The 26,686-nt window shown below is 41.7% G+C and overlaps 2 protein-coding genes across 3 annotated transcripts in view; one reads left to right on the forward strand and one right to left on the reverse strand.

The window, feature by feature from the left end:
• The window catches only part of LOC111851508 (F-box-like/WD repeat-containing protein TBL1X), a 35,687-nt gene extending 16,404 nt beyond the window's left edge, over window positions 1-19,283 (forward strand). Inside the window, exons 3-16 of the mRNA XM_023826498.2 lie at window positions 8,063-8,167; window positions 9,662-9,807; window positions 11,476-11,737; window positions 11,844-11,976; window positions 12,499-12,640; window positions 12,894-12,957; window positions 13,168-13,265; window positions 14,552-14,612; window positions 14,954-15,075; window positions 15,261-15,335; window positions 15,577-15,704; window positions 16,263-16,428; window positions 16,677-16,778; window positions 16,930-19,283. Of these exons, the coding sequence (XP_023682266.1) occupies window positions 8,110-8,167; window positions 9,662-9,807; window positions 11,476-11,737; window positions 11,844-11,976; window positions 12,499-12,640; window positions 12,894-12,957; window positions 13,168-13,265; window positions 14,552-14,612; window positions 14,954-15,075; window positions 15,261-15,335; window positions 15,577-15,704; window positions 16,263-16,428; window positions 16,677-16,778; window positions 16,930-16,956 (1,584 nt within the window). The 5' untranslated portion in view covers window positions 8,063-8,109 and the 3' untranslated portion in view covers window positions 16,957-19,283. The remainder of the gene's footprint in view (window positions 1-8,062; window positions 8,168-9,661; window positions 9,808-11,475; window positions 11,738-11,843; window positions 11,977-12,498; window positions 12,641-12,893; window positions 12,958-13,167; window positions 13,266-14,551; window positions 14,613-14,953; window positions 15,076-15,260; window positions 15,336-15,576; window positions 15,705-16,262; window positions 16,429-16,676; window positions 16,779-16,929) is intronic.
• A 121-nt stretch (window positions 19,284-19,404) lies between these two features.
• LOC111851509 (G-protein coupled receptor 143-like) lies at window positions 19,405-26,245 on the reverse strand. Of its 2 annotated transcripts, none has more exons than XM_023826501.2 (9): window positions 25,917-26,245; window positions 23,099-23,208; window positions 22,673-22,767; window positions 22,406-22,498; window positions 22,096-22,205; window positions 21,705-21,813; window positions 21,213-21,330; window positions 20,616-20,868; window positions 19,405-20,304 (listed from the first exon to the last, which is right to left on the reverse strand). In XM_023826501.2, exons 1-9 carry the CDS (start codon window positions 26,170-26,172, stop codon window positions 20,201-20,203), a joined length of 1,248 nt encoding a protein of 415 aa, XP_023682269.1. In that variant the 5' UTR covers window positions 26,173-26,245; the 3' UTR covers window positions 19,405-20,200. The 2 variants fall into 2 exon arrangements, with proteins under 2 accessions (XP_023682269.1, XP_072556435.1); XM_072700334.1 differs by having other exon boundaries at window positions 23,099-25,024; window positions 25,161-26,059.
• Window positions 26,246-26,686: the final 441 nt, after the last annotated feature.

Below are 26,686 nucleotides of genomic sequence, written 5' to 3' on the forward strand. Positions count from 1 at the left end.
AAGGGGGATGGTGGGGGTCACATCTTTGTGTGTGTGTGTGTGTGTGTGTGTGTGTGTGTGTGTGTTTGTGGGGGGGTGTTCACACATCCATATTTTGTGGTTTGTCCTTCACAGATATGTGCATATTAAGTATGACAGTTGCTGGTGATGAAACTTGCCGAGCTTAATGGCATAGATTAGCAAAATGACTTGACATTGATTTTATTTTGTGAAAGAACGAAAGATTGATCTGCCGGCTATATTTAATGATGAATTATAAACATGTCACAGGCCGGTACTTTGTGACCTCAAAATGGTGAATGAGCCAACAAAATCTTTCATCCTCCACTGCAGGAAATTGACTGTTCATCCAATTCAATCATTTCCATTATTGTAATTTGTAGTAGTTATATCTTTAGCTCTGGTGGTGCTAACTTTGAATACTGATAAAGATTAAATATCTGGCAATACTGACACAATGGATTGATGCCAATATGAACAAAATGCTTTTATTATTGTTTTCATTTCAGTAATTTGTTAAAGATAATAACCTTAATGCAAAAAATGCCAGAAGCGTTGTCATGCAAGAAAGATCGCATAAGTGATAAAATGTGATAAAAACCTGTTATTTTGACATTGTGAGGACCATTTTTTAAATCCCCATAAGGGGAAATTGAATTTTATAAAAATATCTGATTGCGATCACAAAACTAGAAATGTCAAATTGTTGTATTTTGGTTGGTTACTTGTGGTTAAGGTTTGGGCTAGATAGGGGTTAAGGTTGTCATTGTTGTGATTAGGGTTTTCCCCATTGAAATGAATGGACAGTACAAACGTGTGTGTGTACATGTGTGTGTGTTTCTGCTGGAAATAAAGGTCCTTTCCCCCTGACATCTGCCGCTGCTGAATGAGTCATCCAGTGGCGGGAGACGAGGGCAGAGGCAGAAACGTCTGTGGCGGTGTTCTGCGACCCGTTTCGCAGTGGATCCGGTTGCTCTCCCTTCCCCCATCCCCCTCTTGGCTTCCCAATACCTTCTCCGTCTGTCTGATGTCTTCAAAGCCAAAGCCGTTCAAGAGAAAATGGGTGGCCCTTTCCTGAGCCTTGTTAGCATATCTGTGATGAGGCGACTGTCCATGAGAAAATGGGATCCTAGGCACAGTAGGGCAGAATTTGTTGTCCCTCTGTGTTTTTAAGCTACATTTTACAGTTTTTCATTATGAATTATGTGTCAAAGGCATTAAAGCACAGAACTGAACGTGTCTATTTTTGTTTCCCTTCACCCGCAATATTAATTTACGGTGCTCGATCTGCAGGCATGCTAATTCTGTTTTTAAATGATTCTCGCCTATAGGCACATTCTCTCACTGACCCCAAGTTTGCTTTTTTTTAAGCTGCAGAACTGCCAGTTAAACAACATACATTTCTAAGGAAGCTTTTGCCCTCTTAAATTTGAACTTGAAAGCTTTGAAAACAAAGGTCTTGCCCCCATCTCAACACAAACACAATTATTGTGCAGATTTTTCTTCATCTCAGATGTTCACGAGTCACAAAATTAGAGTTTGGGTCAAGTCCCAAGTCTCCATCATGATTCCAGTTTGAGCTCATTCTTTGTTGATATCGCCTGACATCACGCTTCTCCAGCTCCATTCCTATTCTCTGCATATTGTGATGTGTTTGACGCCTTTAGGGTTTAGGGAGTGTTGAACGCTCAATGCTTCGCATGTGTAGAAATTTCAACAGAGCCATAAAGACACTTATTGTTCACGAGTCACTATCAAGGAGCAGGGAGTCGAGTCGGAAGTCAATTTAACAGTGACTCGAGTGCGACTTGAGTGCAAGTCCACATAAAGATGGGCAAATGATGTAGTGCAGCTTTTGAATATTTGTGATGGTGCACAGAAGATCAAGTACTTGACCTATGGCCCTGTTTACAGTTTGCTTTGAAATGTGTTTTGGGTAATCAGATCACAAGTGGACAGCACTAAATACACGTGTAAATGACCATCAAGACACATTGTGATCTGATCATTCAAACCACTTGCCGAGGTGATGTGGGATGCATTTGACCACATATCTAAAGTATGTAGTGTAAACGCTAATGCATGTGTCCCCGATAACGACATCACAATGTGATTATTATGCTAAATAATGAATATTATGCTGTATCGCAATTGGCAATGACGATCTCGTCTTGTCTAATGTTATTAATCCAGTGTACCCCTTTCCAGCCCCTTCTTGTTTCTTAGTTGAATTATATCTAGAGTTCAAGGAAATCAATTCCCATATGGGGGCATACATAGGATTAAAATATAATTTGCTGTATTTTTTTTACTATATTGTGGGCTTATCTTAAAATCATGTTAAGCGCACTTTCAGAAATTTCCAGGATTCTGTTTTTAGAGCCAGTTGCCAAATGGGCTTTAGATTTTAAATTGATCACACGGTTGAAATTAAATATTGTGTAGATGGTCCTGTTGAGTACCTGAGATTATATCTACATGTGCACACCTATATGTCTTGTGACAATGCCTTTTTGAAATCATTGAAATTCAGCTGGTATTTGCTTGCAACTAGTGTTTTTATTAAGGAATAATCTATACATCACAAGTTTAAGTTAAACAATTAAGCATATATTAAAATATGGGTCATTCTGACAAACGAGAATACAAAAAAAAGTTACACTGAAATACAGTATTTTTTTGTGTAGTGGGATTGACACCTACCTTTTTAGGTATATTAAAATGATTTGTTAAAATCATGTGTTGCTCTGATTTCTCTAAATAGGTAGCCAAAAATTGAAGACCACAAAACTAGATAAAGTGTTTTTAAGTCTTTCAACTTTAATTCATGTAACCCACAATAAACCATTAATTTGCATTAATTTGGTTAGCTTTGTCGTTTGTTTTCTTGTCGCCATAACTCTTGTGTTCGATTTCATTAAATACTCTGTCAGGCTATGGATCTGTGCCAGCAATTGGAAGGTTGCTGGTTTGAATCCCATGAATGCCAGGAGTGATCCTACTCCATTGGGCGCTTGAGCAAGGCTCTTAAGCTGCAATTGCTTCATCCTGGGTATGGATACCATCGTGGGGTGTATGTGTGTGTATCTACACTTGTGGGACCATTTAGTCTTATGTTGATGTTAATCTGATGGATGGATTGTTATTGGAGGAGGGGTCGACAATCCTCTTGGGCTCCATGCTAATTATATTTCGGTTTGTTTGCCGTTAAAGGGCGGTGCTTGCATATGCAACTGCTTGCAGTGATATTACTCAAGAAGAACCACGAGAGCCTTGTCATTTGCTAATTAACCACAAGGGCATAGTGGCATTGAGACTTCCATGCATTTTGCCCAGAGACCTCAAAAGCAGCTTTGAAGAGTAAGAATGTGAGTTCTTCATCAACATGGAAAGTTTTATTCCAATGCACAAGTAACCAACCACATGCAGAAAATAACAGGCAAAGGAAGAAAATTACCCTGCTGTCCTTGCTAAAGTTCAGTCTGTCAGAGAAAGGAATGTGGCTGCACTTGCATCTGGGCTAGTAGAAAACGTAGTTCAGTTGCAGTATCATAAATATTTTAACCATTAATCATGCTTTTCTGTAGCAAAATAATTAGTTGTTTCTGTATTCAGTTTATTCTACTGAAAATGTCCTTGCATACCAGTAAAAGATATATATATCGTGAACTGGTGTATTAGTCGTTACTTGCTCTTTGGGATCTAGACATACATCAGTTACTTGATGTCTAGTATGAAATGTGTGTTGTTCGGGGATATTGACATTTTCATGTTTTGAATGTTTAAGGTTCCCACTGAGTGATGCCCTCAATGTGTATGTTCTTTCAAAGAAACCCTTCATTTTGTGGATTACTTGTTTGTCTGAAGCCTGCTGAAGTGAAAATATTCATTAGAAACAATGAAAATATTTTTGAGGCATTTACAGGTACATTTGATTCTTAGTTTATCTGCCTCAACACAGAAATTAAACTTCCTTAAAACTAGGGATGGGTATCAAGAACTGGTACTGGATTCGTACCGGTTCCGGATGGGGCGATACCGATACTATCGATAAACTCCTGGAAAACGAGCCCACTATTGGTATTTTTTCCATTAATTCATTCTAAGGGCGCTTTTCCACCGAACCAAGTACCGTACTTTTGGTACTTATAGAATATGTTGATTTTCCACTGGCGTAAAAACTGGTATCGGTGCTGAATAACATGAAAAGGCAGGGCAGCGTATTACGTACTGAATTAGAAAAAAGGCTAAAGCATATTAAACGGCTGGACGGTGTGAGATATTAATACCAACATCGCATGTTATGCACATGCAGTTCTTACATTGTTAGCCAGCTAGATTAAGATCAAGCTTTTCTTTAAATTCTGTACAGCAGCGGTCATTAACAGGCGGTCCGGGTCCGAACCCAGAAGCTGTCCCATACGGACCCGGACCGACAGCCAAAACATTTAGTTATTATTTAAAACCTGACGGGGCGCTTTTATTTTAACCTGCGCAGCGTTTGTAGTCTTTTCGGTAGTGGTTTAGCAGTAGAACCGCCGTTTCCCACGCCAATGAACATCAAACGCCTTTGACCGCCAAGCAAGACGTATAGTTCGGCGTATGCAGCCCTTTGTCTGCGGTAATGTGCCTTTCGTGTTAATAGCAGCAGCGAAGCTAACACCCGCAAACAAAAAGCATAATGTTCCTAACAGAGTGGCTGCGCTCTCCTTTAGTCGTAAAGCTGAAAAGTTTTCAAATACAATATGTATTATATAACATGTTGGATAAAAAGACGTAGTTTATTGTTGATTTCATGTTCGTTGAAGTTTCTGCATTTTAACATATGTATAAAGTAATGTTATCTGTTATATAAATAAACTCATGTGAAACAAAAAATGTACGTTTTCAGGGTTGCCAAATCTCAAGCATCTGGCATGACACTCACGCTTTCAGACTCATACTGGAAATATTATGGCAAATCTATATTATTCCATTATAAAACCTAAAATTAGCTACGTCAAAAGTGTATTTACACGGTTAGATACAAAAGCAGACTATTTACAAGGTAAGAACTGTTACATATGTGCAGACATCTCGAATTGAAAGTCTCACTCCAGTCAGCTGGCCGAAGTTCTATGTCACGTGACAATAAATAATGTCAAAACGTTTTTGAATTGTACTGAATTAATTTGATTTGACAATCAGGTACTGATTACATACAATGTTGATGCAACTAATAGGCTACTTAAATATATATCACACTATTCAATAGTTAGACATTATGATCTTCCGGACCTTTGTTTCAAGACTACTTCTCTAACTGGACCTCTTTAAATTTTAGTTGAATACCCCTGCTGTACAGACATTATAGCATAGGGAGTTTGTTTCGTTAAAACATGTTTACATTTTCATAGGAAAAAACTTAGCTAGCTTTGCAATTTTAATTATTATTCCTTTTATTGATTATCTAATATAGGTTTAAAAATCAGTTTAAAGTTTACCTCCGCTGCTTTTGCATGAACGCTGCACGTGTTCTCCGAGACAATCATAATCATTTTCATCCTTGCTGTTTAAATCACTCCTAGATGGGTTTGTGAGAAATTTATTCTGAAACCCTTTTTGCTCAATAAATACCCCAATAATTATTACAATAAAATATTACCGTGCTGCCCTAGTATATTATACGAAATACTTTATTTCTTGTCCCTGCAACCCTGATCTTGTTGTATCTGTTCTTCCAACTACACTGAGATTAAACCTTGATTCCATCCATCCATTATTATTACTTTAATAATAATTTATCCTTATTCTCTGAATTTGCAGTTTTTTTTTTTCCAAGATGGCGGTTGGATCATGTTTCAGAGGCAGACTATTTGCATAACCAAATGACAAAGAATTTCAAGTCCCCCAAAGTACCAAGAAGGCACCCCAGTTTGGAACTGTCGATACTGGAACTTTTGGTACTGGTACGCGACCAGTCCATGGAAGTCAATGGAAAAGGGAGAGAACCAAAAGTACCGTATCAAAAATACCGTACCCGTTGCATTGGAAAAGCGCCCTAACATAGCAGTGTTTTTAAATTAACTGTCCCCTAATGATGACGACACTGCAGGCATCATGCGATCACATTTCAGTCGTGTAGGTGCGTATTTATGTACTGTCCTCTCCAGTCATCATGACAGGTACTGATAGGGTAAAGCATTCAAAAGTGTGGGCTCACTTTAGGCAATGTAATGCTTATGGAATTAAATTAATGACAAAAGTCGTTGATGTAAAAAAGCATGTTGAATTACATTAATTGTATAAAAACACATTACATTTAATAATACTTAAATAAAAATGCATTGCATTCAGTAATGCCTGAATATTTTTAGGGGCTGTAATTTAATTTGACTTTTAAACATTGAATATTTCAGTTGAAAATATTTCAGTTGTAATTGCATTGGTAAAATAATCAATACAAAAGTGGCTTCCACAATTCAGTACCAAAATATACAGTTTATAAAGTTCATTATTATAATTAATTCACCTGAATTCAGCTCATATACTTTCACCTCAAAATGAATTTCAAGACAACAAATTCAGTTGGAAACATTCAATGTGTTTTAATGGAATCTTCATAATTGAAGAGACAATATTCAGTCCTTTTGTTTTCTGTTTACAAATATGCTGCTAAAACTTAAAATATGGTACGAAATTCAACCTTCTACATCCGGGACTAGCAGGATAGTGAAGCAGCACTACAGGAAACTAACTTATTTTTGCAAAAAAGTTATAGTAAAATAAATTCTCTTCACCTTGTGTCTATTTTTTGCACCACATTATGGAGAGTAGTATTGATAAGAGTATCTATAAGTACTGGCATTGATATGCACGGTACCCATCCCTACTAAAAACCCTTAACTCACCTTTACAAATGATAAAGTACTTAATATATTGCATTACATTGTGTATGAATTTTAAATGTGATTATTTTAATTACTCATTCAAACAGTCCAGTAGTTGCTTACCTTTGTAAGAATATAAATGTTCATGATGTGGAGATTGGTGATGATTTCCCTGCAGTCCAGCATGTTTGAGATACCACTATGTGCATCTGAAGTACTGCCCACAAATGCTATCATGTAGAAAAACAAACACTCTAAATCCAATGATTACGGTGAAGTGGAGTGCTGCACTTTGAGTGGGACTTTTTAAGTATCATGCACAATATCAGCAAATCCCCCCCCCCAAAAAAACATCATGACTGGAACCTAAAATAATCAGAAAATTATATGATGGATGTGCTTGTGACTGAACAGAGCTAAAACACCCTTGTCAGTTGCTTTCCTCATGGGTCCACAACCTTCACTTGAAGCATCAAGGGTACGATCTCATGGAGCAACAAAGCAAAGGACACCGGAAAAAGGCGGCAGTGAATTATTCATGCCAAGTAACATGCCCAGTCCCTCTGGCTGTGAGCCTGCTCAAAATTGGGACAAGCGCTTCTTGTATTTTTCGCTGCATATCGCTTGTTGCTACGTTACCAAAAGTGGAAAGTGTTTAGTGTAGCACGAGCTCTGAAAACACGTGGGATGAAAGCAGGGCGACATGAAATGGAAAAACGTCCCCCCTTCCCTGGCTTTCTGTCAGTGAGGCCTCTGGAGCTCTGCTGTGGGGGAGCGTGTTCGCTCCTTTGAAGGACCCCTGCTTCTCTGGGCGTGTGGCTGTCTGCTGTCCTTCCCTCCAATCCCAAGGCCGATGTAGCCCTCAGTTTCCCCAGCTCTGATGATCAACTCTCTGGGCATCTGCATTGTTCTCGCACACATGTAATTGAAGGCGACGGGATGCTAGTGCAGCAGTCTGTGGCCTGGAGGTGTTTTTTTTTTTTGCCTGAGATAGATATATATATATAATGTATGTATGTATGTATGTCCTTCACTTTATAGTGTACTACAAAATCGGCGTGAGGCTTCACCAAAATGTAGTGTACAGGTGTGGCACCGAATGCCTAGTGAGAGTGCACTCTGTGATTCTCAGGATAGCCAGACTGGTGTGCAGAACTGCTGGTCTAAATCTCTCTGTCTTCCTGTCCGTCTAGAGTGTGCCAGGCCATCAAACAGACCTCTTACACTGAGGCAGGCTAAGATGAGTATAACCAGTGATGAGGTGAACTTCTTGGTTTACAGATACCTCCAGGAATCAGGTAAGACCCCATGCAGACCTTACACACACCATGTGCCTGCATTTTAGCTTCGTGTTGCCTCCTCAAGCTGGCCTTTTGTGTTAGTGATGTGGACCATGAGATGCTGTTCCTGAAAGGAGAACATGAGCCACAGATTTTCTTCGTATTGCTCTGTAGTCTAAAAAGATAGGTGTGTTGCGTTGTAGGATTCCAAACAGACTTCAAGATCTTTTGGATCTTTCATTTGGTTATAATGCAGTCTCTCTTGTACCCACTGTACGGCTCTTCTGCTAGAGTCCCTGGTTTTACTGTGAACTGATTGTCCAGCTACTAGCCTGGCACACACACACACACACACACACACACACACACACACACACACATGCACGCACATGTTGGGTAAACATATATTTATGGGGACCGCTCATTAATTTCTATTGGAAAAATGCTAATGCTAACTATGGCAACCTTAACCCCTACCCTGCCCTAACCATAACCATAAGTAACCATTCATCACGTTGTAGGTACATTGTGTGCTCATAAGGTAAGGTATACCCGCTTGTGCGCACACACACACACACACACACGCACACACACACACACACACACACACACACACACACACTCACTCCGCCATCTGCTGGTGTTTTGTTTGTGTGTGTTACCTGGAGGTCAGAAATGCATGTGATTTTTCAGGCAAAATACTCCAGTGCCGTAATTAATCTGCTTTTTTAGGTACGTTAAGCTATATGTGTCAAAATTATTACTCAGAACTAAAGATCCATTCAAGTCTTAAATATTTACCCTAACTCTGGAGAGTTAAAGTGGAAACATCTTGTTTTGTCATCTGTTACTTATTGAATCATCTGTTACTTATTTCTTGAGCTGTAATCAGTCTGACCAATTTAATATTATCTTAATCTCTTCTGCCACGAATCGTTGGAAGGATTTTCCTATGTAAAGTAAGAAGAGAAATGTAAAATTGTGTTTGTGGTTCTTTATGCTAAATTTTGCCTTGCTTAGGCTGATTGAAACCCTGTCAGCTAACTTTTAATTCAGCATGATGGTTCAGTCAAGGGAACCACCACCCCCATCCCCAAAAAGTGATGGAGTTAAAGCAATTGTCATATGAATCAGCAGCAATGTGAAAGATTACATACATAAAAATATACATCATGAAAGTGCTTTTTTAAATAGACAGCAGTTACTTCTGCATGGATTTAGGAATAATAGATTTGGAATTTATATGCGTTATACATAGGAACATATAATACATTATGCCTATCAGAATGATGGAATATTTAGAAGTGGTATACCTTTGCAATATACATTTTTTTGGATAATATCCAATGAAATAGTATCTGTTTGTTTTCGGTAGTTGTATTTGTGTGTGTCAGTGTTATACTCTGTTGTTATTCACTGGAGATTCCAGTGTGTATTTTGCTGTGTTAATTACCCGCTGATGTTCTTAGGCAGTTTGTTTGAAATCTGCCGTTCCTGCATTCTGTGTTCCAGGTTTCTCACATTCCGCGTTCACCTTTGGGATTGAGAGTCACATCAGCCAGTCAAACATCAATGGAACACTAGTGCCCCCTGCTGCCCTCATCTCAATCCTGCAGAAGGGCCTTCAGTATGTGGAAGCTGAGATCAGCATTAATGAGGCAAGTGTTCATTCTGCCTCACAACAAATTATGCTGTATTAGGGGGCATTTAACTTGAACACCTTTAAGACATAGGCCCCTGAACCAGGTTTGAAATGCGAGGGGCACCGTATGGCTCAGCTGCCCCTGTGATTGGACGGTTGTTCAGACCCCAGGGGTCTGATGTCACCATTGGGCAAAGCCCCTAACCCTATTGCTACAGGGTCTGTCTGAGCCTGCTTTCTTCAGTAATACATTAATACATATTTTAACAGCATCTTTCAAGACAAGTCACCTAACAGAAAAAAAGTAACACGGTAAAGCAGATAAAAAGAACAATGTAAAACTGTAATGCAAGGCCACAGGTTTAGACAAAAAAAGGTGGTGAATAAAGGTCAGGGCTGCGAGAAAGCTTGCTGAAAGTGAGGAGATGCTGTTTAAAAAGTGCAGTGGAATTCAGTTGACGGATATGAAGAGTGAGGGATTTGCATAATTTAGGGGCCGCTCAACTGAAGGCTCTGGCACCCACTGTGGTGGGGCAGACTGAGGAACAGAATAGGGATAGGGTTAGTCCTGAGTAGGAGTGTCGTGGGAGAGCGAAGAGACCGGGAGGGACGCCGAGTAGGAGTGTCGTGGGACAGCGAAGAGACCGGGAGGGACGGCGAGTAGGAGTGTCGTGGGAGAGCGAAGAGACCGGGAGGGACGCCGAGTAGGAGTGTGGTGGGAGAGCGAAGAGACCGGGAGGGACGGCGAGTAGGAGTGTCGTGGGAGAGCGAAGAGACCGGGAGGGACGGCGAGTAGGAGTGTCGTGGGAGAGCGAAGAGACCGGGAGGGACTGCGAGTAGGAGTGTCGTGGGAGAGCGAAGAGACCGGGAGGGACGGCGAGTAGGAGTGTCGTGGGAGAGCGAAGAGACCGGGAGGGACGCCGAGTAGGAGTGTAGTGGGAGAGCGAAGAGACCGGGAGGGACGCCGAGTAGGAGTGTGGTGGGAGAGCGAAGAGACCGGGAGGGACGCCGAGTAGGAGTGTCGTGGGAGAGCGAAGAGACCGGGAGGGACGCCGAGTAGGAGTGTAGTAGGAGAGCGAAGAGACCGGGAGGGACGCCGAGTAGGAGTGTCGTAGGAGAGCGAAGAGACCGGGAGGGACGGCGAGTAGGAGTGTCGTGGGAGAGCGAAGAGACCGGGAGGGACGCCGAGTAGGAGTGTCGTGGGAGAGCGAAGAGACCGGGAGGGACGGCGAGTAGGAGTGTCGTGGGAGAGCGAAGAGACCGGGAGGGACGCCGAGTAGGAGTGTCGTGGGAGAGCGAAGAGACCGGGAGGGACGCCGAGTAGGAGTGTCGTGGGAGAGCGAAGAGACCGGGAGGGACGCCGAGTAGGAGTGTCGTGGGAGAGCGAAGAGACCGGGAGGGACGCCGAGTAGGAGTGTCGTGGGAGAGTGAAGAGACCGGGAGGGACGCCGAGTAGGAGTGTCGTGGGAGAGCGAAGAGACCGGGAGGGACGCCGAGTAGGAGTGTCGTGAGAGAGATACTGAACATCGCTTTGGATAAAAGCACCATAAAATGAATAAAATTTAAATGTAAAACATAGATAAAACCTTATAAAACCATACAATTGGACTAGTTATATAATTAAATATAATTATATTGACTGATAAGGAGAAATCTGGCTGACCTGGGACTTTGCTCCTTGAAGGATGGCACGGTGTTTGATGGGCGGCCGATCGAGTCCCTGTCACTCATTGATGCCGTGATGCCAGACGTGGTGCAGATGCGCCAGCAGGCCTTCCACGAGAAGCTGGCCCAGCAGCAGCAGCAAGCGGTGGCGATGGGTGCCATGGTGACAGCCCCCATGCCAACGGCCCCTATGGCGACAGCCCCAGCCACCAACCAGCTGAACACGGCAAAGAATGGGGAGACCGCCATGAATGGGGATGAGAACAGCAGCCATATCATGAGTAAGCAGATGCCCAAAGTCGACAGGGATGAGTCACATGATGGGACAGGGTCACATGACAGAGCTGTCTCACAGACAGTAGACAGTCATTGGATATGCCGTTGTAGATAACCACATGGAATCAATGGAGGTCGATGGGGACGTCGAGATCCCGGCCAGCAAAGCCACGGTCCTGAGAGGACATGAATCGGAAGTATTCATCTGTGCCTGGAACCCTGTCAGTGACCTGCTTGCCTCTGGGTGAGTTTTATAGACGCATGTGTGTGTGTGACTGTGGGACAAAGGTTGGGGGGTGGGGTGGAGGGAGTGGTATGTTCCATTGTGTCTTAGGTGTGAGATGAGGGCCAGAGGATTGGGGGTGTGGGGAGTGGTACAGTCCATCATGTTTTGGGTGTGAGATGAAGGCTGGGGGTGTCGGGGTGCAGGGAGTGGTACATACCGTCATGTTTTGGGTGTGAGACTAGGGTCAGGGGGGTGGGGGGAGAGTGGTGCATTCCATTGTGTCTTGGGTGTGAGACTATGGCCGGGAGGAGGGGCGGACGGAGTGGTATGTACCATCGTGTCTTAGGTGTGAGATGAGGGCCAGAGGAGTGGGGGTGTGGGGAGTGGTACAGTCCATCATGTTTTGGGTGTGAGACGAGGGCCGGGGGGGTGGGGGGAGAGTGGTACAGTCCATCATGTTTTGGGTGTGAGACGAGGGCCGGGGGGGTGGTACATCCTGTCATGTCTTGGCTACACTCAGGCCATGTCATCCCCCTCCAGCTCAGGCGACTCCACAGCCCGCATCTGGAACCTGAACGAGAGCTGCATCAGCACCTCCACACAACTGGTGCTCAGGCACTGTATCCGGGAGGGGGGCCAGGATGTGCCCAGCAACAAGGACGTCACTTCCCTGGACTGGAATGTAAGCATTCACAGTGAATTACTGGATTCCATCCATCCATCCATTTTCCAACCCGCTTATCCTACTGGGTCGCGGGGGGTCCGGAGCCTATCCCGGAAGCAATGGGCACAGGGCAGGGAACAACCCTGGATGGGGGGGCCAGCCCATCGCAGTACGATGCATTCATAGTCTTAATCTCCATGTCTTACGAACATGTGTTAAAGTATACTGCCTTTTAAATAGTCCAGACTTCTGTAACATTTTCTTTTAACAGAGTGATGGGACCCTTTTAGCGACCGGATCATATGATGGTTTTGCAAGAATATGGACAAAGGATGGTATGCATGAATTTTGCTAATATTTTTTAACTGATATTGCCTGCGAAACCATTTTTTTTGTTCTTGCAAAAGGACCCTGTTGTGTTTATGTGATTTTCCCACATGCTGGTGATGTAACTGCCTCCTAACAAGGAAAGAATGACACAATGCATTAGAGCAATTCTAAGTAAAATGATAGTGTCCATGACATGTGGTTGTAATTATCTGCAGGTAATCTGGCTGGCACTCTAGGGCAGCACAAAGGTCCAATATTCGCACTGAAGTGGAACAAGAAAGGAAACTGCATTCTCAGTGCTGGAGTAGACAAGGTTTGTCACATCAAAGATTTAGGATAGTGGGGAGGGGGGCCTGGATTCCAGGCAGCTTTGGGCACAAGCCAGAGGAACAACCTGGACAGGAGGCTGATGCTAGGCACACAAGCTCTGGGCCATTTAGAGATGCCAGTTCTGAGCACATGTTTTCATACTGCGGGGGGAAACGGGAATCCAGAACGAACCAATGCAAGTCCATGAAAAAGAGAATGGAGGCAGGAATCGGAGAGTGGAGGCAGGAATCGGAGAGTGGAGGCAGGATGCGGAGAGTGGAGGCAGGATTGAAAGCTCCAGCCCTGGAGGTGTGAGGCAGCTGTGCATCAGGCTGTGCTAACATTCTGTCCAAGATAGTTCGGTCCGGTCTTGTCCGGTTCAGTCTAATCTAGTCCAGTCCAATCCAATCCAATCCAATCCAATCCAATTCAATTCAATTGTAAATTTATTTTGCATGAGTATTCTGAGGAACTGAGATTCCACCTCAGTGAAGATCAGTGTGGTATCAGTATCCGTGTCTTTAAAATAGAATTAATATTTATCTGCACTTTAGAAACAACTTGAATAATCATCTAAAAAACATATGCTTGGGCAAATATAAACAGTAATAAACTCATATACCATATGAGAGTCACGTCAGGTTAGATGCATTGGATGCTTAATTATCATTTTCATTTTACTACTTAGCATGTTTGTGTGTAAATATGTATACACTTTACCAGTATGTGATCATAACATTTAATACACAGTTAAGTCTGAATGATAGATTATATATGTATTGCAAATGCAGATAGGAATAAAATACAGTGTTAATCATCTAACCATATATGACTTGGAGGTCAACATGACATTTCTAGAAATTACTTATCCAAAATCGGTTGAGTGCTGCTGATGATATGAAAATCTGAACAATAGGTAAACATGTCCTATTTAAATGCTTGGCAGAAATGCATTTTTTTAAATAAAAAAGATCATCAGATTGGATATGCAGTGGAGCCATCTCTGACCCTTTATAACTGAAGTCAGTTCTGCCTTGGGATCCTCAAGAGCCTCAGATTTACCAGGAAAGGCCAAAAGTTTGAAGGGATACTGTAAATTATGACGTGATTCATCTGGAATTTTCCAGTGATATGTAATTCTTGCCCTTTACTCTTTCTTGTGGGTTGTGTAATCTTCTGCCTTTTTTGGGTCGTGCGATCACTTCATTTTTAATGGAACAGCTGAATAGTGTCTTAAGACTGAATCTTGTGGATTATATAACGTGCAACACGTAATGCGTCTCTTATCAGACGACAATCATCTGGGATGCACACACTGGAGAGGCCAAGCAGCAGTTCCCCTTTCACTCAGGTACGCAAGCTGGCTGACGGCAGGGGGAATCGAATGGTTAAAAACAAATTAGAAATATGTTTAGTACCTCCTCTAATTCTTGCACAGTACCAATTCAGAGAACTGGTGAATACCAATTCAGTCAAAGCCCTTTGTAATTTTATGCTGGTTTTTAATTTATGGTACTCATATATGATATTTGAAGGCACGTAGGCTGTGGTATGCATATTATTTTGCAGGATCTATTTGGCACATTAGAACTGATAGCTGATTGTCAAAACTGTTAGCTATTTGTCTTTGACTGTCTGGAAAGGTAAAGTTCACCTCTCTAAAGGTCTGCATGGTTTGCTTGTGCCCCAAAGCTCCCGCCCTGGATGTTGACTGGCAGAACAACACCACCTTCGCTTCATGCAGCACAGATATGTGCATCCATGTGTGTCGTCTCGGCAATGACCGGCCCCTTAAAACCTTCCAGGGTCATACGGTACGAGGCACTCCGGCGCAGAGGAAGAAAACAGCATCATTCTCTGATGATTCAGTGTTTGCTTTTACTTTTTGTCAGTAGCAGGCCATCAGGTATAAGAAATAGCAGTTTTTTTCCCAAGAGCACATACTGGTCTTTCTTATTCTGTAGCTGTGCTCCAACTCCACCAATCCTTTCTCATCCAGAATGAAGTGAACGCCATCAAATGGGATCCGTCTGGCTTGCTGCTGGCATCTTGCTCGGATGACATGACCCTGAAGGTGAGGCGACCATGGGATCTTCTGAGCCTTGTCTTTCTGTATTAGTGTAAGCCCAGCCAGTCCCAAAGGCGGATACTCTTTTTCCTCCATTGCCAATTTGTTTGTTGGTCTAGTGATACATATTATTTTGTAAGACTTCTCTAAACAATTATACCAGGGTTAGGGTCTCATGGCTATTCTGTTACTCATCTGTTAGCAGCCATGTGTGCTTCCTTTTGCTTTAATGACCCTTTTTGCTCAGATATGGAGTATGAAGCAGGAGTCATGTGTGCATGACCTACAAGCCCACAGTAAAGAGATCTACACCATTAAGTGGAGTCCCACTGGGCCTGGCACCAGCAATCCCAACTCTAACATCATGCTCGCCAGGTGGGGACAGAACCAGTGGGTAGATGGCAGTGACTGGAGATACACAGCTGGGTTTCGGTGATTGAGGCTGGCAGCATATCGTACTGTCATACAGCAAAGTATGCCCTTGTTTCTGGTAAATCTCTGTAGCAGATGTGAAAATAACAATCTTCTGTACTTTCCCATGCCACCAGAAACATTATAAGCCAGATTGAGTTGGTCAGGAATGGCAAAGAGGCATTGGGTCTACTAATAGTACCGTCCTGGTTAAAATGTTTGTGATTCATTTTCATTAGATTCCAAATCTCCATGTTTTAAAAAAAAGTGTTGACAGATGGGCTCATATTTTATACCCAGTGCGTGATATTTTCAAAATAGAACTGAAATGTTTTATGGTTTGCGTTCAGTTGAAAACAGTCACATGGTTTTAATAAATGTGCTGTCCTTGAAAAAACCCAAACACAGATCTCACCACTGAGGCGATCGAATGTTAGCTGACAGTAGACGGCTTGTGAGTCGGACGCAGCTGTCTGAGTGAGACCAAGCGAGCCATCACTTGTGATGTTGCCGTCCCTGCAGTGCGTCCTTTGACTCAACTGTGCGTCTGTGGGATGTGGAGCGTGGCATCTGCATCCACACCCTCACCAAGCACCAAGAACCTGTCTACAGTGTGGCCTTCAGCCCCGATGGACGCTTTCTGGCCAGTGGCTCTTTTGACAAGTGTGTCCACATCTGGAGTACATTGGTGAGCAATTGGGTCCTTAGCAGAGCATCCAAACTCCATGGCAGTTGAGCTGGAGTAGCTTAGTTGATAGTACCAACATCTCACCCTTCAGCAGAACCAAGTGAGGGCTTTGTGAAGAAAACCCTGTCTATTTCACATTGTGGAAAGGTTCTGTATACATACATCAACGTCGTGGGAAGGGTCATGTGGAGAAGCAATCATCTTGGCTGCCTGTTCCTCCCATGGGTTCCTGTTCTTTGTGTCACCAGAGCGGAGATTTGGTTCACAGCTATAGAGGGACAGGGGGCATCTTTGAAGTTTGCTGGAACAGCACAGGGGACAAAGTTGGAGCTAGTGCATCCGATGGATCGGTGAGTAGGATCGGTGCAGATACGGCATCTCTATCATCATAATGTATGTTATGAAGGTTACCCATAAGTTGCTTATCTAGTACAATCAATAGAAATAAATTGAACAACAACAACTTAAATGAAATAAATTGTTTAACTTTTCTTTCATCAGGTTTGTGTTCTGAATCTTTGGAAATAGCATCTGTGCATTGACTTTGAAGATGGATCATGGTTGGTGTCTTACAATGTCTCCTGGAAGTCTTGGTGATTTCAGATGTTGAAACGGTGGAACTTTCAACAATGGTCCGAAAGAGCCTTTTCCTCAGCAGAGCAGGCTACACTATGGGATGGGTGGCCCTGCTGGGATGGAAGCTGAAGAACAGGATTGAATTCAAAATGGCTGTGCCAAATAATAATAATAATAATCTGAAATCAAATCCATGAAACCAAAACAGAGCGAGCTCCCCTCTGAAGACCAGATGTGCAGCAGCCTGTCATCTGGATGCTACAGTACGAGTGAGCGAGTGAGCCATACCAACACACGAGCAGTCTGATGGGGTCGTCCCTGCTGGAGAAGAATGATTGACCAAAGTGAAGCGTGGTCTTCACACGAGACTGCAGCAGGCCCCATCTGCCCAGTTCAGTTCTTGCAAGAGGTTACCCAAAAAGGGGAAGGTGCTTTGTTCTGTTGTCATTGTTTTTTTGGTGGACCCCCTGCTGGTGCTTACGCGCCTCATTTTTTAAAAGCCCAGCAGCATCTTCATATCACCCTTTTCAGGACTTTTTTGAGGAATTCTTAAAATGCTTCTTTCTCTTTTTTCCTCCATTTACGTTTTAAACTCCTGGACTTGTGTTAGCCGCAAAAGGCACAAATCTGAGGTGTATTTTTTTTTTTGGGGGGGGGGGATTATTCTGCATCTTAATTTTCTCACAAACAGAATGGCAAAGACTAACTCAAATGTTATGCGCTAATAGTAATAATAAATATTAAAAAAAACTTTTATGGACATCTGCATTGACAGAGTGGTTCGCATATACTCTCTATGGATGTATATTTTAATGAATGTAAAGATTTGTAAATTAGGTAAAAGCTCATTTATATACTGTGTATATGTGGTTATATGCAGTACAAATACTCGTCTCCACCTGGGCCTTGGGATCCACATATGTTGTCCAACCTGCCTTTGCACATGACAATGCTAAAATTTTTCAAATTGATTCTGGTTTTCTGTAAATTCTATTTTTACTCCTCAGTGGATTTTTATTGAGGTGGTGAACAGCCCAGAGCTGATTATCTTGGGAGTGCAGGGCAGGTGTCCCGCCCTGGTCTTATTAAAACACATGCTGACCAATCCTGAAGGTACCCACATCCTCGCCTTTTGGTTTTTATTCCATCTCGGCTCTTAATTTAAACTGAAATCTTTTTTTTTTTCTTCCCCAAACATATAATGTCAGTGAAAGGAAAATGTAAAGTCTTCTTTCCCAGCCTTCTAATAACTTTATTGTCTATCACTGTACAAGCCTACTGACTCATTTTAGAACTTTAAGAGTTTGTGTAGCATTTTCACTGCATAGTTCTTGTTTACCTTGTGACCCTGCACTGGCTGGATGGATGTTTCTGTTTGCTGAGGTGGCACTGGAGTCTGGCCAGTAGCTCCAGCCAGTGACTTGGAGACCTGGCTGTGATCTCTAATGCTTCAGTGCTTTCAGGAAACTCCCTTAGTACTTTCCTATTTGTGAATTTTCCACTGACAGCTGTGTTCAGGGGAAGCATGTTTAGTTTGCAGTCCTTTTATCCAGTAAACCCTACACAGAGGCCTATCTGGGCACATAGGCAGTACAAAGGCATATTACATCCCATTTATTTATTTGAAATAATTTTTTTATAGCAGTGGTTCTGGAACCAGGTAGGTCTGTGGGGGTCATTTTGTGTGGTAGTTTTTTCCAACCTATTTTTTTTTAATTTGAAAACGATTAAGCTGTCTATTGTAATAATTATTGAGCGCTGAACATCCTGCTTTTTTTTCTTTTCTTGAATGAAAATTCTGGCGGTCCTTGAGAATTACCTTAATATCAAGCAATTGGACAGTTATTTAATTAAGTTTAATAAATTTGGGCTATTGTTTGGGGAGTACAAACTGACCACAGTTAGTTCAGCCTGGGCAATCCTTATATATATATATATATATTTTATATGATTAGAAGAATCCAGCACACTCCATTCTCCCCCAGGTCTCTGTTCAAGAAGCGCTGGTTTAGATCAATGCATAAGCCCTTTGTCAAACATTAGCTTATGTTTTTTTCTGCTGGCAAAGAGCAATAATTCTTTGGCAGTATTTGCTGACTCTCATGCCCAGATATTGGGCCACAGCTTCTGCTGTGATACTTTGTGTCTGATTGAGGTTCGTTCTCTAAGAATTCTATGTTGAGCAGGTGCTACACTGGTTTTTCTCTCCTCAATACAAGGTTGCGGCGTAAGTCAATTTCACTGTCTCTAATAAAATGCTCTATTTTGATATTAGAAAAGGTGTCAGTCTCTTTAGTTGTTTTTCTATATTTGCAGTTGCATCTTTGTGGGGGTGTCACTTTCTTATGGCATCTGTGGCGGTTTCTTAAGTATGTTGAACAGAATACAAATATCTCTTAGTTCAATACAAAAACATTTCATTTTGGCTCGTTTTTTACATTGTATAGAAAATACAAGTTCTCTTAAACTCCTAAGTTTTTGCTTCCATCCAAATGTGATTTTTGCAGTATTGTAAGTACATTTTTAATACGGAGAACTGATTTATGTTATTGAAAAGGTATGAAATCACCAGCACCCTTAAACTGAATTTGATTTACTCCATCTTTATTATATAAAAAACACATTAACCATCATTTTAGGTGTTTGCGGGAAACATGTTAAATTTATTACTTGAATGTGGTGGTTTCATTTAGAGAAGATTAAACATAAAATGAGCTTTATGTCAGTTAAAAGACAAATCAGATTCTGTATCTTTCCACTGATGATTTGGATAAGTTAACTGTTAATTTTGCCTGTGGTGAGGTAGTTCAGAAGTCAAAAATGGATATTGTAAAGTTTGGTGTTACTTGGTAATATAATGTTGCTGATTTTATATTTTATTCATGGGTTTTAAACGTTCTGGCCTTAAAAGGTAGATATAGAGAACTGATCTTACCAATGAAATGGAAAATCCCAAAAGGGATGATCAGCTGTCCCGCTTAGTTAGTTTAACTAAGTCCAGTCTATGCTGAGCATGATGGATTTGAGTGACAGTGTCGTATAGCAGTAGCAATGTGTGAGGGCAAAGCAGAGCCTGCTTTATTAGATATGGCATTAAAGGCTGCAGTGGCTCAGAGTTTGATGGTAGTGGCTCAGAATGAGGCCCAGTTTCTTGCTAAGGAGTTAGCATCTGGAAGCTATGCTGCTGCTTTTCCAGCTAGTGCCTTACGGAACCTTCCAGTGACTCTCCTTCTGCATCTCTCCCCTCATAGTCTCGCAGCTCACTGGAAACGTGGACTTCAGTAGTACTAGAATCTGAACCTAAAAAGGCAAAAAAGACAACTTAATTACTGTGTTCATTTGTAAAATCACTGTACACTTTTTTTCTCTTTAGCATTTTCTGACATATAGAAGGACAGGAAGATGCTAGCTTCCACAAAGATTTCGCCTCCAGCAATTTTTAGTAATGACATTCATGGATAGCCAAAGAAGCTTCTCAGGGAATCCCAGATAAACATTTTTCAGAAGGCTTTTTTATAGAAAAGATGTGTTCAAAATGTGTCATTCTGGGAATGGATATTCCAAGTGTTCCTAAACAGGCTGGAATCGATCGTCTGATAAACCCCCTCTACCTTCTGAAAGTATAGTAACTGCATCCGAATGCTGCTGCCCACTGATGATGATCTTCTTGTTCTCCTGCACGTGACTCTCGTAGTGCATGGTGGAGCCCCGCACAGCATTGTATGCCCCTGCACCGGGTACTGAGGTGGAGGTCGAGTCCCAGGAGACCTCTGCAGCCCGCTGTATCCTCAGGTCAACATCACAGCCAGTCCATCCATGGAAGGCCAGAGTATTGAGGAAGCTCTGCATGGGGTTTAGGATACCCTAAAAATATGGAGAAATATCTACATTCACAGAAGAGCTAGAACCACATTTTCTCTATAGCCATACACAATAAGTCATTGGAAATGGCATCATTAGACTCATTTACCACACAAATATACATTAGAATTTCATCAAGTATTACACTGACATGGGTGTAATTTAAGCCTTAAAAGCCTCAAAATATGACTGATCTACACCTGTTCATGCAGGCTTGACAAGAAGTATAAAAACAAATGTAGCTCCGAAACCTAATTTCTACTCCAATATTTGAGATTGGTCTTTTGTTCTCAAAGGAAGCTGTCAGGGTAAATGACAGGGAGGAAGGTTCAGGAATCTGGTGTCACCATGATGAACCACGTGATGAGGGCAGCATTCCGCACATTCTTCAGATGCCCAGCTTTAATATCGTCCTGCATCTCCAAGTAAAAGAGCAGACCCTCATTTACGACGTTAGGCAGCCAGCTGCAGAACAGGGGGAATGAGTTTCAATTCTGTTTTTTATTCAAACATCATTGCAGTGAACTGATACTGAAAATTTAAAGTAATTAGCAATTTTCCCAAAAGTCTGGAGGGTGTCTGTTCTGCATTGAATAATCGTTTCATTTTCCATTTTCCAAATGAACCTTGTAGTGTTTCCAAACAACACAGGCAAACATTAACATGATTACTATATGTGTAGTTATACAGTTAATTATTATGGGTATGTTTGTCACCAAGAACACCTTCACTACAATAACCAGGCATCCCTTCACTGTTTGTAAGTTGTTTTTACATGTAATGCAACAGCATGCATTATAAACTGAATCAGAAAATAAATATTGACTCTATCGACTCACCACACGCTGAAAACCAACATGATTTTGAAAAATCGTATTTTGATCTCCATTCCTAGGCGCCTCTCATTTTCGGTATAGATTCCTTGACGGCTCTTTAGTAATGATGTAACTAAATTGGCAAAAAAATAAATAAAATCAGTCCTTACAGTACTTTAAAATGCCTAGCAATGAGGGATGGGAAGTTAACAGGTCTGACTAATTGCATATCTTCTGAAACTTGCTAATGTTTGGAACCTAGCTATCTTGGAAAGTTCAGTTAAAAAGCAGGCCAGGTTAAGATATATAATACATTCTGAAAAGCAGCTATTGAATGGTAATGTGAGAGATGGTTGCTGTAGAGAAAGAGAAAAGAATTGTCCTGTTAATCCAGTGCATGGTGGTTAGTACTCACCAGTTGATACGGTCCTGGTGAAAAGGACGGGATTGACTAAGAGGACCAACAGCAGAGGTGCATAGGTGGTGATGTAATGAGGGATGGCATGCTGTAGGCCATTCTCACAGCTGTAAGGAGGATTGTCACACTGTAACCAGCACAAACGGACCGTGGGATGTTCTAAAATGAAGGCCCAAGACTGATATATCAAATGTTGTCCGATGCAAGGCTTCAGTATAGATCACAAGTGCAGTTCAAAGCAAAGGCAGATATTAAAATGTTCTGTGAATTGCAGGAGGAGAATGGGTTGTGGGTGTAAAACACCTACTTATAAATGGAGGGATAGTAAAGCATAGCCACTCCTTCCACACACAGCATCACGGCCAGGCCCCAAGTAATCATGTGGTACAAGACAATGGTGCTGCAGGAGGTGGAACAGCAGTAATGCATTGTGACAAAAACACCATCAATTATGGGAAAAATTACCTACATTTGCATTAAAAAGTACAAAACATACATTTGCATAGTGTTTTAAAGTGTCTTTCCTTGAATGGCACCTAATAAAATTCTAACATTGGAAAGGACAGGACTGTACCTAATTCCAGCAGATCTTTTCACCACTAGATAAACATCCACCGCGTAGCAGAAAGTCCACCAGAAGGAGGCGCTAAAAAACAGCTGGATCCACATCTGCAAATGTGAAGCAAGCCAAAGGTGCCCCCAGAACTGTTAGTTTGCAGTAAGTGACACAAACTGATGTATCAAAATGTGAGTGAAATGGGCAGAAATGAAACCTGGCACATACTGTCCTCCTCAATGAGTATTGTAGTTTCATATAATATGTCTTTTTTGTCCATCGGAACAATGTGGACATTAATTAAAGTATTTCAATTCAAGCAAATGAAATATAGTAAGTGTAAATTCTTTATGCAAATGCATGGCAATTTTTTTTCCACAATGACTTTTTCCCCATTTATGCAACTATGTGCAAGCGATGACCGAGAGGTGGTCAGATACTCACAGCACTGCCCACACAGAACGCCTCTGGCCAGACACCAGAGCCTGGGGTGACAGAGATTTGGCTCACAAGGTCGGGGAGGCCCAACCATATGGACGACCTGAAAATGACACCTGAGGAACAGGCATGGTGAGCTATCATCTCTATACTGGGCCATCACTGTCCCACCCCAGAGGCAACCGAGTCTGGGAATCTGCCTTGATTTCACTCATCCATCCATACAATCACCAGCACAGGGTCACACTCACACACGTAAATGAGTCAGTCATATAGTAAATGCATATTTACCTCATGGTCCTCTCGTTCATGTACTGTGACCAGGACACATTATAAAAACAAAAGATTTTTTTCTTTCAATTGCTTGACATTATGGGCCATTTTTCTTTATCAATTCCAGTTTTTCTGAAATAATGCATAGATTTACCTAAGACATAGTACGGCATGGACCTGTTTGGACATTTGCTTAGTGAAAATCTCTGTGAGATATACTTAAAGTGCCAGAGCTCAATTAGAAGGAGGGAAAAGAAGGGAAAATAGCAAATAAAAAAAAGATGGTAATGATTAAAAGGGAATTCCCACACCATCATTTTTGCTTTGTGCTGAAGTATGAAATGTTTCGCTTAACCTTGTTTACTGGAAATTCCGTAATGGAAATATTAAATGGCCATCTATAAAACTTTTTATATAGTGGTTCCCCTTGTTTAATATGGCTTATATCCGCCCAGTCTTCCTCACCCAATGAGTTCTGATGCTTGGAAAGAGAATATCAGGCTACCTAGAATATCTTCCAGTCGTGACTTCACACGAGATACGTCTGTTACCCCCTTGGGCTATAGAACCAGCTATGCAGCTATGCAGCCTTAATATATTTTCCCCTTTAATGATTGGACTAGTTAAGCAATGGAAAAGTAGTGAATGTAAATTCCATGACCAAATTGTATATTTCCTTCATGAACCTCATCTGCTTGTAAAAATTATATATATATAGTAGTAGAGAAAATTTCTTCAGTCTCAGAAAAAATCCAATACTGTTTAGCTTTAAATTGGAAGGATTCTGCTTTATTTACATATTTCTTTTTAATTTATGTAAATTTAGTACATTTTAATGCAGACCAGTCAGTTAGCCAGTCACATATGAGACTGAAGAACATGTATGTTTAGAGTGAGTTTTTCCCTTCAGTTGGGAAATTGCCAGACCTCCAGGCTTGTGTCCTTAACCCAGAGCTAACATAATGTTTTATGGACACAACTGGGTCACCTCACATGATCTTTACCTTTAACATGACCTGACTCCTTTCTATATTTCTAGAATGTTCTTAATGTTGCACTTCTGGTCCTTGAATGGTCTTATTAGGTTCTTCCTTTGTTAGAAGCTTTTGGTTTTTGGTTGTGTAGCTGTTGTGTAGCTCCTGCTCCAATACAGCTTACACGTGTATCTGGGCTTTCATTAGAGGCTCAGCCTAGCTGCACTTATGCTCGGTTGACTCCTTGACAGCATGTATGTTAGTAATCTGCCATTTGTCTCACTTGTATGTCGTTTTGGGCAGATGTGCCTGCAAAAAAAAGTACAGCAGAGCCCCAGTATCTCCGGGTGATTCGTTTCAAGACCAATGGTGGATGACAAACTGCGAGTAAAAGCGAACCATCCATGCGAACCATATATAACGTCATTTTTATGTACTTACGTAAGGTGAAGGTTATTTGATAAATTGCGCCCGATAATATATTACCAACAATAAAGTAGAATTTGCATTACTATACAGTACTGCGCTGTACTTACTCACTCTCTCTCTCGTTCTCTCTCTCTCGAAAGAGATTCTGATATTTTAGCCTTATTCTCAAGAGACAATAAAACAAAGAAAAAAATCTGTATCAAGGGATGATGGATCAATGAAAATCATGCTTTTTATTCATTTTCAAAACATAGGCCTACATTATGATAATGCAGCAACAGAACATAGGCCTACATTATGATAATGCAGCAACAGAACATAGGCCCACATTATGACAATGCAGCAACAAGACATAGGCCTACATTATGATAATGCAGCAATAAAACATTGGCCTACATTATGATAATGCAGCAACAAGACATAGGCCTACATTATGATAATGCAGTAACAAATGCAATCAGTGAACTGCAAGAGGCAGACTAAATGAGACTTTTGCAAATAAGCGTGGGTGTCAGGACAAAGGCAGAGGAATAATTTACTGGGCACGACTGGACTGGTGGATTTCACCATGTTACAGCCTGTACTTGCTTGGCGTGGTAGTCTGTGGATAACTGAAACTGCGGTTACTGAAACCCTAGATATGAGGGTCCCACTGTAAATGTAAAGGAGGACATCTTTATAATCAATCAACAACTGCGCACCTCCATAAGCATCCAAATCTTGGATGATTAGATGCTGATTAGATGCTGTCAGACAAAGTGGTTTGAAAATCTGAGGATAGTTTTCGCATAAACATTCATACAACTCATGAAATAAGGAAAGACAAATACTACATCTTCAATGGCCATAGGACTGGGTATGCTGAAGAAATGAATGATTTAATGCTACATATGACAGATTGGTGCATACTCATTGATAAAAGTTTATTGTGTAATTATAACCTAATGCCACTTATTTATTAAATTATGCATTTACATCTGAGGTCACATCTACCACATTTTTGTTTGCTTGATTTCAGCAGACTTTGAGCCTATGTACAAACTCTAACTCTAACCCTATTGTCCTAACTCTAACTCTAACCCTATGTCATAGTGTCATTTAAAGGGGAGGGAAATCCAGGTAACGTCAAAAAATTGTTCATGCCTCACCTGCACATCCCAGAATATCACACAGGCTGATAATGAGCAGTATTCTTGGTGAGGATGCAGGCTTGGAGAGCGGATGCTGTCCCAGGTGCCTGTAGCCCTTCCTTTTTGGCAAAATCTGCAGGACGGAAAAAATGAGGCTGACGCTGCCACTGCCAATGCAAATCGCGCTGAAAAAATGATCCTGGAAGCTGACGATGAAGTCGGTGGATGTGTCTCTGTTAGAGCAGCAGAAGGTTTCAAGCCTTGGAGATGCCATCACGCCACGAGACAGAGGGAAGCCAGAGTCATGGGGGAAATGGCAAGAAGAATGTCAGCCGCTGAGCAAGTGACCAGAGTTCCCAGTGAAATCACAAGACAGATCATCATGTGCTTCCATTTAATCCTTTAAGGCAGAGCTGAACAGTCCAACCAGAAGTTCCCCTAAGCCAGGAGTCAAACAATTAGTGACATTTAAAGCTAAAGGTATCATTTATCTTCCAGTGCAACAAATATTAAAAAGTTAAACAACTTGTCAATTACTTTTGCTTTCTGGTGAATGTATTTGTAAATGTAAAACCTAATAGAATTCTATAAATTTTCCATTAAATATAGTGTTGTTTTCCCCAGGGACACAGGGTGGCTGCAGGGGTAACCCTCTCCCAAATCTAAAAGCCACATACTGCGTGGCTTGTGGCTGCGTCTTCTGCCTTCTCTGCTGTGTCGCCCTGCCACTTGTCCCCTGCCGCTTGTCCCCTGGGCAGCACCTTGTACCGTCACCCCCACCCGCCCTT

The sequence above is a fragment of the Paramormyrops kingsleyae genome, chromosome 16, assembly GCF_048594095.1.
Source record: "Paramormyrops kingsleyae isolate MSU_618 chromosome 16, PKINGS_0.4, whole genome shotgun sequence".
Classification (NCBI taxonomy): Eukaryota; Metazoa; Chordata; class Actinopteri; order Osteoglossiformes; family Mormyridae; genus Paramormyrops; species Paramormyrops kingsleyae.